The sequence below is a fragment of the Vipera ursinii genome (genome assembly GCF_947247035.1).
Source record: "Vipera ursinii genome assembly, chromosome: 1".
NCBI classification, from domain to species: Eukaryota; Metazoa; Chordata; class Lepidosauria; order Squamata; family Viperidae; genus Vipera; species Vipera ursinii.
In genome coordinates, this window is record NC_139512.1 from 73791784 (window position 1) to 73806600 (window position 14817).

At 38.8% G+C, this 14817-nt stretch overlaps 1 protein-coding gene across 3 annotated transcripts in view; it reads right to left on the bottom strand.

Moving 5' to 3' along the window:
* FUT8 (fucosyltransferase 8) overlaps positions 1-14817 on the bottom strand; it is a 119161-nt gene that overhangs the window by 48961 nt on the left and 55383 nt on the right. For all 3 annotated transcript variants that reach the window (XM_083349036.1, XM_083349037.1, XM_083349035.1), the window contains exons 3-5: positions 13320-13435; positions 13044-13209; positions 1200-1314 (exon numbers count right to left, since the gene is read on the bottom strand). In XM_083349036.1, the coding sequence (XP_083205162.1) occupies positions 1200-1314; positions 13044-13209; positions 13320-13435 (397 nt within the window). The remainder of the gene's footprint in view (positions 1-1199; positions 1315-13043; positions 13210-13319; positions 13436-14817) is intronic.

Sequence of the window (14817 nt, forward strand, 5' to 3'; positions counted from 1 at the left end):
GATGAGCAACGTATGGAAACTAACCAAAGACAGAAGCAACCTAGAACTAAGAAGAAATTTCCTGACAGTTAGAACAATTAATCAGTGGAACAACCTGCCTCCAGAAGCTGTGAATACTCCAACACTGGACGTTTTTAAGAAGAGACTGGACAGCCATTTGGCTGAAATGGTATAGGATTTCCTGCCTGAGCAGGGGGTTGGATTAGATGACTTCCAAGGCCCCTTCCAACTTTTATTATTATTATTATTATTATTATTATTAATTATTATTATTATTATCATCATCATCAATACAGAAAAAACTAAATGAAACTTTCCTTAGAACTAGGAATTCCAGAACCTTCCCAAGAAATGAATAATTCTTAAGATATAACCAAACATAGAATATCTGGTAATAGGCTCTGCAGTGCTTTGGATAAAGTTTTTCTAAGCACATAGAAGCATGAAATGAATTCCTCTTTACAAACCTTTAAAGCAACTGCATTTTTTGCTAGAATCAAACAGTCTTCTGCTGCGGCCATGCAATACATAAAAAAGTTTAGCTGCTTTAGGGTAATGCAGATAGATGCTACCTCCAAAAAACACCTTCCTGAATCTGAATCCAAAGCACTGCACAACTGTACTTGATGAAATAATATACTCTTTGTCAATGAAGAATAAGTAAGATGTAGTTCTCTTCTATAGAATCTGATATTTGGTTAAAGGATACTCTTTTTTTGCATTTCCAGTCCTATTTATTCATTCACAAACAACTGTGTATACAAATTTCCAGAGTGGCTTCAGAACTTTGTAAAATGACACTTTTTTGGATTAAGTAATAATAAATGCTTGAGGAATCAGATTAATATACTGATTTTTATTATTGAAAGGACTGGAAATGCAAAAAATGAGTATCCTTTAACCAAATATCAGATTCTATCCAATATTAAACAAATGGCCATCAGGTCACACAATGGGACATCTCCTTTCTCTTCTCTAGTTCCATTTATACCTGACACTTCTCTGAACTGTCCCCTGAAATTTTTGAGCAGATTGGACTAAGGAGGAGGAAGGAACAGGGAAATTCATTCCAGCAATGAAATGTATTATTTTATTTACTGAATGGGGTTCTTCTTTCTAAATAGTTAACAGTTTTGAATACTGTTTGAGTATATTATTATATTAAGATGTCCTATATAGTCTTTCCCCAGAATTGTTACCTGAAGGTAAGTTATTCTCCTCTGCACTAGCTCTGTCAAATCTTTGGCTTCTTTTTCTCGCCAAGCACCTGCTCCATCAGTTTGACTGAGGTAGAACAGATCTGTCATTATTGACCTGTTAAAAAAAGAGACTCCAAATCAACCTTTGAAATTATCAGGAAAATCAGTAACAAAGTAAAAGTATTTCTTGCCAAACCATCTTAACATAAGAATAAATATATTTACCACTTTATTGCTATAATGTCACAGTTACATTTAAGATGTAACATTACAATGGATGGGAATTCCTTTTCTATTAAACAATCACATTCCCACATGATATATTTTTTCTTCCTAACCATTCCAAAGAGTATTCATAATGAATGAATTCTTGATGGGCAGATTGGTGAAATGAGTCACTGGCAACAAAACAAAATATGCACACTTCACATATTCAACATTATCAGAAACATGTCAAAGCAAGCAAAATAATAGGAAGATTGTAAAACAATGTCTGTATTGAATATGTACTCAGGTTCTTACACAATTAATTAGTTTAATTAATTCATGTTCTAGGACAGAGGTCCCCAACTCCCAGGTTGTGGACCAGTATTGGACCCTGGCATGCTAGGATTTGGGCCGCAAAAGCAGTGGGTGAGCAAGCGAAGCTTCATCTGCACATGCACAGGATCTAGACTGCATGTGAAACCATCCCTCCCCGGTCCGTGGAAGACAATTTTTCTTCCAAAATTGGCCCTGTTCCCAGAAAGGTTGAGTACTGCTGTTCTGGGATATTAATATTCTATGGCCGTAGCTACTATGGCATTATTTTGTGAATGGGTGAATGGGTCACTATCTATGCAAGAATTACAGGAATGCTACTTCATTGTTGTAGGGCAAAATAACAAAATATTAAAATCCTTCTGTTTATACCAAACAGAATCAAGTTAAGGTTACAGTATTTTGATGGTTTTGCTTCAAATTCATGCCTTTCCCTTTTCGAGGACTGGAGTGGCCTTTAATTTTCTTTCTTCCCGCATTCCTCAAGTAAGGTTATACCCATAGTCCTCTACAATGGAGGCCAAGAGTCCCACAACAGGCACTCTAAATTCCAGAGAAGGCCATCAATCAAAACAAACTAAGAACTTCTAGTTTTAGTATCAATTTCCAGAAAGCAGAATTATATCTTTCATAACTCCTACTAATCTTTAATAATTTAATAAACTCCTTAATAATTTAATAACTGAGAAATATCTTAAATTAAAAACTGAACTGTCAAAGGACTAAGAAGGTATCAGCCTTGAGTCACAGTAGATCAAGATCCCATGAATGTTTATTACAATCATTCATTTAGTGACTGTTCAAAGTTATAATGGCCTTGAAAAAAGTGACTGTTTTTCACACATATGACCACTGTAGCATCCCCATGGTAATGTGATCAAAATTTGGATGCTTGACAACTGGCTCATATTTATGACGGTTGCAGAATCTCAAGGTCATGTGACCTTTTGTAACCTTCTGACAATAAAAATCAATGGGGAAGGAAGATTCACTTTACAACTGTGTTACTAACTTAACAACTGCCATGACTCATTTAACAACTGCAGTGATTGTCTCACTCAGCAATAGAAATTTGGGGCTCAAAGGTGGTTATAACTTGAGGACTACCTGTATTTATATGCTTCCTCTCCTTGAATAGTTCTGAATAGTTTATAAAGTATAATATATACATATATGACAAGCGTTAAAAGTAAGATATAAATTAAAAGGAGAAGGAAAAAGGGGATACATATAAAACAGAAAAAGCAAACCAGTGATATTAAAATGTCTGGAAAGTTAATATGTTTTGACCCCTCAAAAATGTAACAGGAGATTTACTTCAACTCCAGTGGCATTTTTTCCCTATAATATATATTTTTACCAGGATAAAAGAGTACTCTCTAATGTGTAGTATTACTGTCAGTGGGATTTGAGGCCTTCCAGATTGTTATGGATATTCTGATTTATAATTCTGGATCCCTCCCAAATGTCGACTCTTCTTATTTTCTTACTAAAGTCCTAGCCAACTGACAGCTTCAGAATAATTTAGGAAAAAAAACCTCACCACTGTAAAAGTATCCCTACTCTATACAAAATTTTAGATAAAACTTATATACAGATAAAGCTTTACTGGTTAAACTGAATCAGAAATCAGGGCATTTGAATTTTTTTTAAAAAAGCACAGCTGAATAAGCAAATCACATGTAACAATCTGTTTGAAAAATCTGTTTTCAATCTGTTTGAAAACCAACAAACAACTTGCAACAGATGTGCCAAAGGTTTTAAAGAAAATGAAAATCTCTTAGAAGTGACCTACCTCCAGAATCATTACCACAAAAATACTTTTTTGCTTTCTAAACATCCTTAGCATAAGGAAAGGAAAGGAAAATTTTCCTTCCTCCTAATAGTTCAGAAATAGAAGTTATTCTAACATGGCACCTAAACAAAAAGGAATGTCTTTAAAAAGTCTTTTAGTTTATCTTAGTTTTCTACTTAAACTTATTTTTCTGGAACTTTTCTCTTTTATACATTCTATAATTCATATTCTTTCAGAAGAAAACGATTCCCTATCTAGCAGATAGGTTGATCTAGTTAGTATATATTAGTGGTGATCTGTTATGGTTAAAATATTTTTGATTTAAGAAGTCTCAACAATTGTGATAAAACAGCTATAAGTAATGCAGAAGAATATACTTTAATACAAGTGATTAAATATTTTACTGCATTTATTCATTCTTATGGTTTTATTAAGGATTTTACAGAAATAATACCAACATATTGCTCAGGCTGTGAATCAAATAATTGCAATTGAATATATTAATCAGTATTATTCCATGTAGTCAAAATTTACTGGATTGAATAGTTTTCTTTCTACATAAAGTTTGTGTTCTCTTTTTTCTGTTATTTTGGGAAAGGTATACCTTTTCGGTTCTACTATTTCTTTTTTATTATTAAAGTCATATAATTGTATTAAAAAATACTTGATAAGATCTGAAAAAAGTAATTTAATGATAAGAGTATGGGACACACTGGCTTAAATAGATGGTCCTGTAAAATGCTTAAGGCTTTATGCACTACTGAGACTGTCCTTGAACTGAACTTAGAAATCAAAATAGCAATCAGTAAAGTGATATGGGGAATTTATGTACCTTGGATATAAATCCAGATAACCATATCAACTGTTAAATTATGTTAAACAACTGCGTCATCTTCATATCTCACACTGTTCTATTTAAAAAAAATTGTGTATGTATATGCATATGCACATATGTTTGTAGATAGATAGAGATAGAGATAGATGGATGGATGGATGGATAGATAGGAGATACACAGACATATACGGTATGTATGTATGTATACGTATATGTATACATGTATATGCAATAGAATGAGTTGGTGATTTTTCATCTACTGTATTTCTTTTCCTGTGTTTTTTCTTCTTTTTTGTACCTTGAGTGGGGTTTTTATTTATCTTTGTAAAACCTGTTTAAATATATAAATTAAAAAAAATAATATATACAGTTTGAGAATATACCTTTACAAAAATTCTAGGTATCTGGAACAATCTCTTTGAGAGTACACCAGAAGCAGTTAGATGGTTAGCTTCCTTAGATACTGAACTATAACATCTATTCTATTGCGATTCTATGGCGCCATACTGTGTCAATTTCATCATGGTTTTACCCTAATTTAATACTTTATCTCATTTATTGTATTGTCCACATACTTTACATATATGTTGATGCTCTGTGTAATTTATAATCTCTGTATATTTATGTTTGTGCATGTGTTTTATTAGTGTTGTATATCAAGGATTGTATGACCTCTGTAGATGCCATATGCTAAATAAATAAAAATGATACAATTTTTAACAAATACCAAATTACACTGAATACTAATTATTTTTTCATAAACAGCCTTTTACCAAATTGTAGTTGTGATAAGAAGCTCTTTTATTGCTATATCTACAAGTGAAACTCAAAAAATTAGAATATCGTGCAAAAGTTCATTTATTTCAGTAATGCAACTTAAAAGGGGAAACTAATATATGAGATAGACTCATTACATGCAAAGCAAGATAGTTCAAGCCGTGATTTGTCATAATTGTGATGATTATGGCGTCCAGCTCATGAAAACCCCAAATCCACAATCTCAGAAAATTAGAATATTACATGCAATCAATAAAACAAGGAGTGTACATAGAACAATATCAGACCTCTGAAAAGTATAAGCATGCATATGTACTCAGTACTTGGTTTGGGCCCCTTTTGCAGCAATTACTGCCTCAATGCGGTGTGGCATGGAAGCTATCAGCCTGTGGCACTGGTGAGGTGTTATGGAAGATCAGGATGCTTCAATAGCGGCCTTCAGCTCTTCTGCATTGTTCAGTCTCATGTCTCTCATCTTTCTCTTGGCAATGCCCCATAGATTCTCTATGGGGTTCAGGTCAGGCAAGTTTGCTGGCCAATCAAGCACAGTAATCCCACGGTCATTGAACCAGGTTTTGGTGCTTTTGGCAGTGTGGGCAGGTGCCAAGTCCTGCTGGAAAATGAAGTCAGCATCCCCATAAAGCTCGTCTGCGGAAGGAAGCATGAAGTGCTCCAAAATCTCCTGGTAGACGGCTGCGTTGACCCTGGACTTAATGAAGCACAGTGGACCAACACCAGCAGATGACATGGCTCCCCAAATCAACACAGACTGTGGAAACTTCACACTGGACTTCAAGCATCTTGCAGTGTATGCCTCTCCATTCTTCCTCCAGACTCTGGGTCCTTGGTTTCCAAATGAGATGCAAAAGTTGCTCTCATCAGAAAAGAGGACTTTGGACCACTGAGCAACAGACCAGGTCTGTTTTTCTTGAGCCCAGGTAAGACGCTTCTGACGTTGTTTGTTGTTCAGGATAAGGCTTGACAAAAGGAATACGACATTTGAAGCCCATGTCCAGGATCTGTCTGTGTGTGGTGGCTCTTGATGCACTGACTCCAGCCTCAGTCCACTCCTTGTGAAAGTCCCCAACACTTTTGAATGGCCTTTTCCTGACAATCCTCTCCAGGCTGCGGTCATCCCTGCTGCTTGTGCACCTTTTCCTTCCACACTTTTCCCTTCCACATAACTTTCTATTAATGTGCTTTGATACAGCACTTGGGGAACATGCAACTTCTTTTGCAATTTCCTTTTGAGGCTTTCCCTCCTTATGGAGGGTGTCAATGATGGTTTTCTGCACAACTGTCAGGTCAGCAGTCTTCCCCATGATTGTGATTCCTACGGAACCAGACTGAGAGACCATTTAAAGGCTCAGGAACCCTTTGCAGGTGTTATGGCTTAATTAGCTGATTAGAGTGGGACACTTTGAGCCTAGAATATTGCACCTTTTCACAATATTCTAATTTTCTGAGATTGTGGATTTGGGGTTTTCATGAGCTGTATGCCATAATCATCACAATCATGACAAATCACGGCTTGAACTATCTTGCTTTGCATGTAATGAGTCTATCACATACCGTATATTAGTTTCCCCTTTTAAGTTGCATTACTGAAATAAATGAACTTTTGCACGATATTCTAATTTTTCGAGTTTCACCTGTAAGGTACAAAAATTTGTTTTAAAAACCACTGCATTCTATATGTTACGTTCTGTTAAAATACAGGGTATTTTTCATATAATATAATAGTTTCCCAGTTAATTTCATATTTTCTAATTAACTGATCTATGAAATTTATGTCATAAATTTATGTCTCTGCCTCCAGTCAGAGAATGTCGGCTGGTGGCCCCCAGGGGGAGGGCCTTCTTTGTGGGCGCTCCGGCTTTGTGGAATCAGCTGCCGGTTGAGCTCCGGATGGCACCGGATCTCCGCTCCTTCCGGCGCGGGTTAAAGACCCATTTATTTGAACAAGCTGGCCTGGCCTGATGGGGAGTTACTTAGGGTTTTAATATTTATATATATTTTCTATTGTTTTTACTGTGGGCAATAATTTAATTCTTTTTTAACTTTTGTATTTTTGCAGTTTTATGATATGCCCTGTTCACCGCCCTGAGTCCTTCGGGAGAAGGGCGGTATAAAAATTTAATAAAACCTAAACCTAAAACCATAATTTCAGTTCCATGGAAGTCATGGGTCCAGGAGTTTGGATAGATTCTGTAAATTAGATCATTGGATATACCTTGGTTGAAAAAGTTTTGCCTTATGAGACACTGTTTTGCCCAAGTAAAGATTACAGATAGGAGAGTTTTAGTAGCATATAAATAGACAGATGGTAGCTCCAAAAAGAGCTTTTGTTTGTATGGGCACTGTTATGTATTGAGCTTTTGGGAAGACCTTATCAGGTGTATGCTGGAAAGCTAACGGTTATCCAGCAATACAGATGGGACTTTCCAGTCCAGGCTGCAGTCAACTTGGTGGGAATGATGGGTTCAATCTGATTGGTTGTTCAGACTATGGGAGAATATATAAAGACTGCATGGATACCCCTAACCCTCAGTACAGTTAAAGTTATGAATAAAGCAACTATTCTTCTGTACTCATCTGCCTGGCATCTTTCCTGCTCGTCCAAACCCGAAACATAACAGTGGCGACGAAGATGGGATCCTGCTTCGCAAAGAGCTGAAGTCACAAGGGGTCGGCTTTACATGCTGGTGGGAAGAGGCATCTTTCGCCCCCTTCTCTTTTGGCCAGCTAGTATTAATACGCTAGCAGCCACACGCTCAGAATTACCCGTCTGAGCTCGTGAAGCAGGATCCAGAATGCAGGAGTTGACAAGATGCCAAAGGTTGGCAAGCTCTGAGAGTTCGACATTCGCCACCCCAAAGAGTGGCCGTCGTACCTCAGGCAGATCGAAAATTACCTACGGGCAAATCAAATCGCTGAAGAAGGCCTCAAGGCGGCAACACTGCTCTGCATATGCGGACCTGCAATGTTTGATCTAGTGGAGAGCCTATTTGCCCCCACGCCGATAGAGTCAGTATCGTTTGCCAACCTCAAGCAAAAGTTGAATGCACATTTTAAACCGAGAATATCCAAAATGGCATGGAGATTCAAATTTGATCAGAGAGTGCAACGCCCAGGAGAAACGGCATCGGATTTCATCGCAGTCCTGCGCCAGGCCGCGCGTCTTTGCAAATTCTCCAACCTGGAAGAACGCCTTAGGGATTGGTTAGTATGCGGCCTTCACGATAAAGCCCTCCAACAGAGACTATTTGCAAAACCAAATGTAACACTGTTGGAGGCACAAGACGAAATAATGGCTGACGAAGTAGCCGGAGGTGCAGTACAAGTAGTGCAAACCACCAAACCTCTCAAAACAGAAGAATCAATCCACCACGAGGTCACAAAATATGGTGGCAAAACCACAGTAGAGGAAGAGACAGAGATAGACAAGCTACAGAAGCAAGCAGGAACACAAGAACGCAGACTTCAACAAAAAGAGAACAATTATAAGGCAGTTCTCTTCCCTAGATGCATGGGTTGTGGCGACAACCATGCCCGTGTGAACTGCAGGTTCCGGATGGCCAGGTGTCAGGCCTGTGGAAGGACTGGACACATCGCGGTTGTATGCCGAGCTCGTCAAAGAGACGGTCAACACAAGCAGCAGTCGGGGGAGCCGACAAGGAGAGGTACTGGGGCCCAGGGTCCAACCAGTGTGGGGGGTTTTAAAAGCCGGAGGAGTATCTGCCGCACAGGGGCTCGACGTCCCCTTAAATCCAAGCTTAAACTTTCAATCGAATTACAAGGTATTCCATGTAACATGGAATTAGACTCTGGCTCAGCAGTCTCGATCATTTCGCATGAGACATTTAACTGTTTGCAGCCGCAGCAATCACTGGGTGAAATTGAGGCCCTCAAGCATTATTCTGACCAACTTTCAGAAAGCCCATGTTAAAATCAAGGGGGAGGCCACCCTGTCAGTAAAATTTAAAAAGTTTCTAGGGCACCTGGATGTCGTAGTGGTAGAAGGCCAATGAACAAGTCTGATAGGACTTGACTGGTTTGAGTCATTGGGAATCCAGATAACAGGCATAAATCGAACACAAAGTATTGACCTCAGAACTGTGTGTGAGGAATTTGCAGATGTGTTCGATTCTAAGTTGGGAACTTACACAGGGCCGCCTATTTCATTTAAATTAGACCCTAATGTAATGCCAATCAGAATAAAACCAAGAAGAGTTCCGCTTGCATTAAAACACAAAATCGAAGCAGAAATAGATAAATTAGTGGAACAAGGAGTGTTGCAGCCTGTTGAAGGGGGGGAATGGTAAACCCCTATCGTTACCCCACTTAAGCCAAATGGAGAAGTTCGTATTTGCGTGGACTATAAGTGCACCCTAAACAAAGATTTAAACCAGCATGCTTACCCGGTTCCAATAGTCAGCCATATTCTCGCCTCTTTACAGGGAGGCGCCATTTTCGCTAAGCTCGATTTGGCGCAGGCGTACCAGCAGCTGCCAGTAGACGAGGCCACAGCAGCGGCTCAAACTACAGTCACACACAAAGGAGCTTTCAAGGTCAAACGGCTGCAGTTTGGCGTAAGCGTAGCACCAGGCATATTTCAAGAAATTATGGAACGCACACTTAAGGGCATTCAGGGTGTTTGCCCATACTTTGATGTTGTTCTCATCGCAGGAGAATCTGAATAGATTTTGGCTAGTAGGCTCACGGCTGTATTGCACAAGCTACGCAACGCGGGTCTTAAATTGAAAAGAAACAAATGCAGTATAGGGGTCACTGCAACAGAGTTTTGGGGATTCCGTATAGATGCCAGTGGAATCCACCCTGCAGAATCAAAGGTAAAGGCCATCAAATTGGCTCCTAGTCCCAAGAATAAAGCAGAAGTACAAGCATTTTGGGGTTTATTGAATTTTTATCATACATTTCTGCCTCATAAGGCAGCCATAGCAGAGCCCCTCCACTGGCTGCTTGATAAGAAGGCTGTCTGGAATTGGACCAATGTACATGAGAGGAGTTTTCAGGACCTTAAGGGCCTGTTATCAGACAAATCTACTGTCACACATTATATTGAATCTAAACCTGTTTGCATTGCTTGTGATACATCTCCCTATGGAGTGGGAGCTGTTCTAAGCCACTTAGAAAAAAATGGGAAGCAAGTCCCCATAGCATACTATTCTAGAACCTTATCTGTTGCTGAAAGAAATTATGCACAAATTGATAAGGAAGCCTTAGCCATAGTGGCTGGGGTCAAAAAATTCCATGATTATTTATATGGAAGGAAATTCACTGTTTACTGATCACAAAACCTCTTTTGGGCTTATTCACAACAGATAAGCAAACCCCCCACATATTATCACCTAGAATGCTCAGGTGGTCCATAGTTTTGTCTGCTTATAATTTCAAGATGATTCACAAACCTGGAAAGGAAATGGGCCATGCAGATGGCCTCAGTAGGCTACCCTTACCTCTTATGGATCCTGATCTAGTCCCTGCTGCACAAATACTGTCCATACAGGATTTACCTGAATTCCCCCTCCATGCTGGGGACATTGCTGCTGAAACTGCTACAGATAGAATTCTAAGCAAAGTATTGTCGTGGGTATTCACGGGATGGCAAGACAGAAGTACAGGGCCTGAATTCCAGGGTTATTTTATCAGGAGGCATGAGTTATCTGCACACAAAGGATGTTTGTTATGGGGTAATAGAGTTATTATTCCCTCAGTTTTGAGGGATAGAGTACTACAGTCCTTGCATGAGGGATACCCTGGTATAGTGCGCATGAAAGCATTAGCTAGAAGCTACCTGTGGTGGCCTGGTTTAGATAAGGCTGTTGAGGAGCAGGTACATGGTTGCTATATCTGCCAAAGGTCAAGAGCTGAAATGCCTCAGGCACCTGTCCATAGATGGGAGGCAACTCACACGCCCTGGTCCAGGATTCATATTCATTACGTTGGGCCTTTTCAAGGACAGCTATTCTTAGTTGTAGTGGATAGCCACTCAAAACAGCTGGAAGTAGTTCCAGTCCCCAATATGACTACTGCTAGGACCATCCAGGTGCTGAGGAAACTTTTTGCTACACATGGGCTACCTGATGTCATGGTTTCAGATAATGGGGCTCAATTTACAGCTGCTGAGTTTCAGGCTTTCCTCAGAGCAAACATGATCAGACATGCCACATCTGCACCATTCCACCCATCGTCGAATGGACAAGCAGAACGAATGGTGAGAACGACCAAAGATGCACTCAAGCACATCATCACAGGTGAGTGGCACCTCAGACTAGCAGACTTTCTACTTTGTCAACACTCCACACCTTGTACAGCCACAGGAAAAAGTCCTGCGGAGCTTCGCTGGGGTAGACACCTCATCACTAAGCTGGACAGACTCCATCCAGACAGAGTGGCGTCAGATGCTGCTCAACCCAAACCCCCGAGGGGGCTACAACCTGGTGACTTGGTCTGGACCAGAAATTATGGGCCGGGACATTTGTGGGTACCGGGGAAGGTGGTTGACAAATCAGGGCCCCATCATACACAGTAGGGGTGGAGGGAGGGCGTCTGGTAAGATGGCATGTGGGCCAACCAAGGAAGAGATTTCCAGAACGGTCACTAAGTGAGTATGGAGGTACTAGTCCCTCTCGTAGTTATCAAGCTGGCACACAGGCTAGCTCTTATCCTACCTATCAGTGTTTTCAGCACACAGCAGGTTTCGAGTCTGAAGAGGACCAAGACAGCACGGAGGTGCAACATGGAACCCCTGATCAGTCGGATCAGCCAAACTCCAGTGACCACTGTGCTCACTCTGCTTCAAATTTTGACTCTGAGGCCAGCCAGAGCAATCCTCCATCCTCAGATTCTCCAGCACAGGAGAGCATGAACACACCTGGCAAGCCAGATAAGTTGGTAGACCACCAAGTGGGTGGAACTCAAAGACATTCCTCACGGCCTCACAGGCCACCTGCATACCTTGCTGACTATATTGTTAAATAAGACAAAGTATTGTAAATGGTTTACCAGCTTGTGAGCATGCCCATTGTTTTTTGGATTTTGTTAATCAACATGTAATAGGTTGTATTTGCATACTGAAAGGGGATTAACTGAGAGAGTCTTTTCAGTAAGACGTTCTTTAATCTCTTTGTAGTCCAGTATACACTATTAGGTAGTGCGATACTACTGGCAGAACAGTAAAACTGTCTTAGTCTCATTGGATGCAACCTATACATTGCATGTCCGTGAAGGTCACGTTATGATTATTCTACCTTGAATGGGGTCAAACATTCAATTAAATATTGGAGGTCAGGAGTGAATCATAATCCTTAAATGTCAAGGGTTATAATGTCTGTTCCTTAAAAGGGGAAGGGGTGTTATGTATTGAGCTTTTGGGAAGAACTTATCACGTGTATGCTGGAAAGCTAACGGTTCTCCAGCAACACAGATGGGACTTTTCAGTCCAGGCTGCAGTCAACTTGGCAGGAATGATGGGTTCAATCTGATTGGTTGTTCAGACTTTGGGAGACTATATAAAGACTGCATGGATATCCCTAACCCTTAGTACAGTTAAAGTTATGAATAAAGCAACTATTCTTCTGTACTCATCTGCCTGGCGTCTTTCCTGCTCGTCTGAACCCGAAACATAACAGACACTATTTATTGATGTTTACCATATTAAAAATTAAAATTGATTCTTTCGCTGCTATTATCGCTTCTCACAATTGTTCAATGGGATTTTAATATTGTATTATTTTTCAACATAGGCTGGCAAATAATTGATTTTGTAGACCATTCAGAAGGCCCCAGGACTTTAAGAAACACTGGTTTATAAAGTTACTCATTTTAAACAAGTTTGAAACTGCAACAAATATTTAATAACAACTACTAGTACCTTTCATGATCACCCAAGTTAAACAGAAGTTCATCAATATGTTTATGCAATTCATTTCCTTCCAAGTTTTTTAATTTCTTCAGCTCACTCTGGAGAAAAAACCAAAATTCCTTGACTCCATTTTCAATCCTTCTTCTTAGTATTTCATGGTCTTTTCCAAAGCTCACTAATAAAATAAAGAAAGTGAAGAGTAGTTAACATTAATTCTATAAATGGGACACATGTTGCAAAACTGAATACTAATCTGAATATAAAAAAATGTTCTCCTATACAAACCATCTCCTGTTTGCTGTTTGTAATTTTCCATCTGTTCTTTGGCTTTTATTAGCTGTTCTTCTAAAGCATGTACTCTTCCTGCAGCAGGGCCCTGATCAATAGAACCATCTGGTATCCTATAGCAAAAATAAAAGTGTGTGAAATAATTTAAATGGACATATGCAACTGCATTATTGGTTAAAAACTGCAAGAATTAGTATTGCAATTAGGAAATTAACCAATCAATTTTTAAAATGTGTAGCCCAATAATAAATTACAATATGATAATTACAATGTCAGAGGAATGAGCAATTTGTAAATATTATCTGGCAGTCTAAATAAAAAAATTGTACAACACCACTATAAAAGGACAAGAGAAATAATTATTCATGTTGTTTTAAGCACAATAAAATATGAAGAAGGCATACAACTGCCACTTCTGTTTATAATTGTACACAGGATGAATACCACTTACTGAACAATTTAGTTCAATATAAAATAATGTTATCTCATCCACATTTTGATACAATTTTCCAAATTTGGACTATCCAGGTATACACATATCAAAAGTAGCCTCTCCATTAGACAAACTTTCTGTAGATGGTTATGTGCTATCAGCTCTGTAATCCCAAATGCTTAGATTCATTCAGTTATGATTTACATACATTCATAAATTAGAACTTAAATGTTATACTTGGCTTTAATATTCTTACTCGGAATTTAGTAAGGAAACCCTCCTAGATACTATGAATTAGGAGCTGGAAACTGCATTCAGTAGCTGAAACACTTAGCTAAGTACAAATAGAATCCCAAAGTAATAAAACTTCATCTGAATTAAGGAAAAGATTGATCTCTTCATATCCTTACATGATGTAATTTTCAAATTCTTTTTCTTGTAAGCATTGGCTTGGTAATGTAACCAATGAATACAGGTTTTTATAACTAATTTCACAATGAGTTGGAGAGGATCATTCTCTTGGTGATTGACAGTTGAAAAGAAAGTCATTTTAACAGATTACGATTGAGGAGACAAGGAAAACAGGGTGGCCCCACATCTGTTCTAATGGGCACAATCCTTCTCACCCATTTAAAATGAAGGAATCAAATTTAATAACCTCCAATCCCTTGCATCTTTGGAACAGTCAGGTTGGAATGAAGCAGGCCCATTTTATCAAATGGGAACACTATGAAAACAACCTCGATTGGGATGCAAAAAAGGTAAGAACTATGATATATTCCTTTAGTTCATTCTAAACATCTTTAGTTGGGCACAGCAAGCTTAGAGAGGAAAATAAATAGTAAAAATTTATCAGTATCTACTTTCATATTCAGATTCATAGTCAACTGAGACAAGCTGGCAGAATAGAGCAAGTACAGCAGAAATCAAAAATAGCATGAGAAACTTTTTTTGAGATTTAGTATAGCCCAACATAAAAATAACAAGCTCTAGGGTCTCAAATTCCCCAATGTAATAATAAATCCAGAAAGGAATATGCAGTTAATCTTCAATAATCCTACC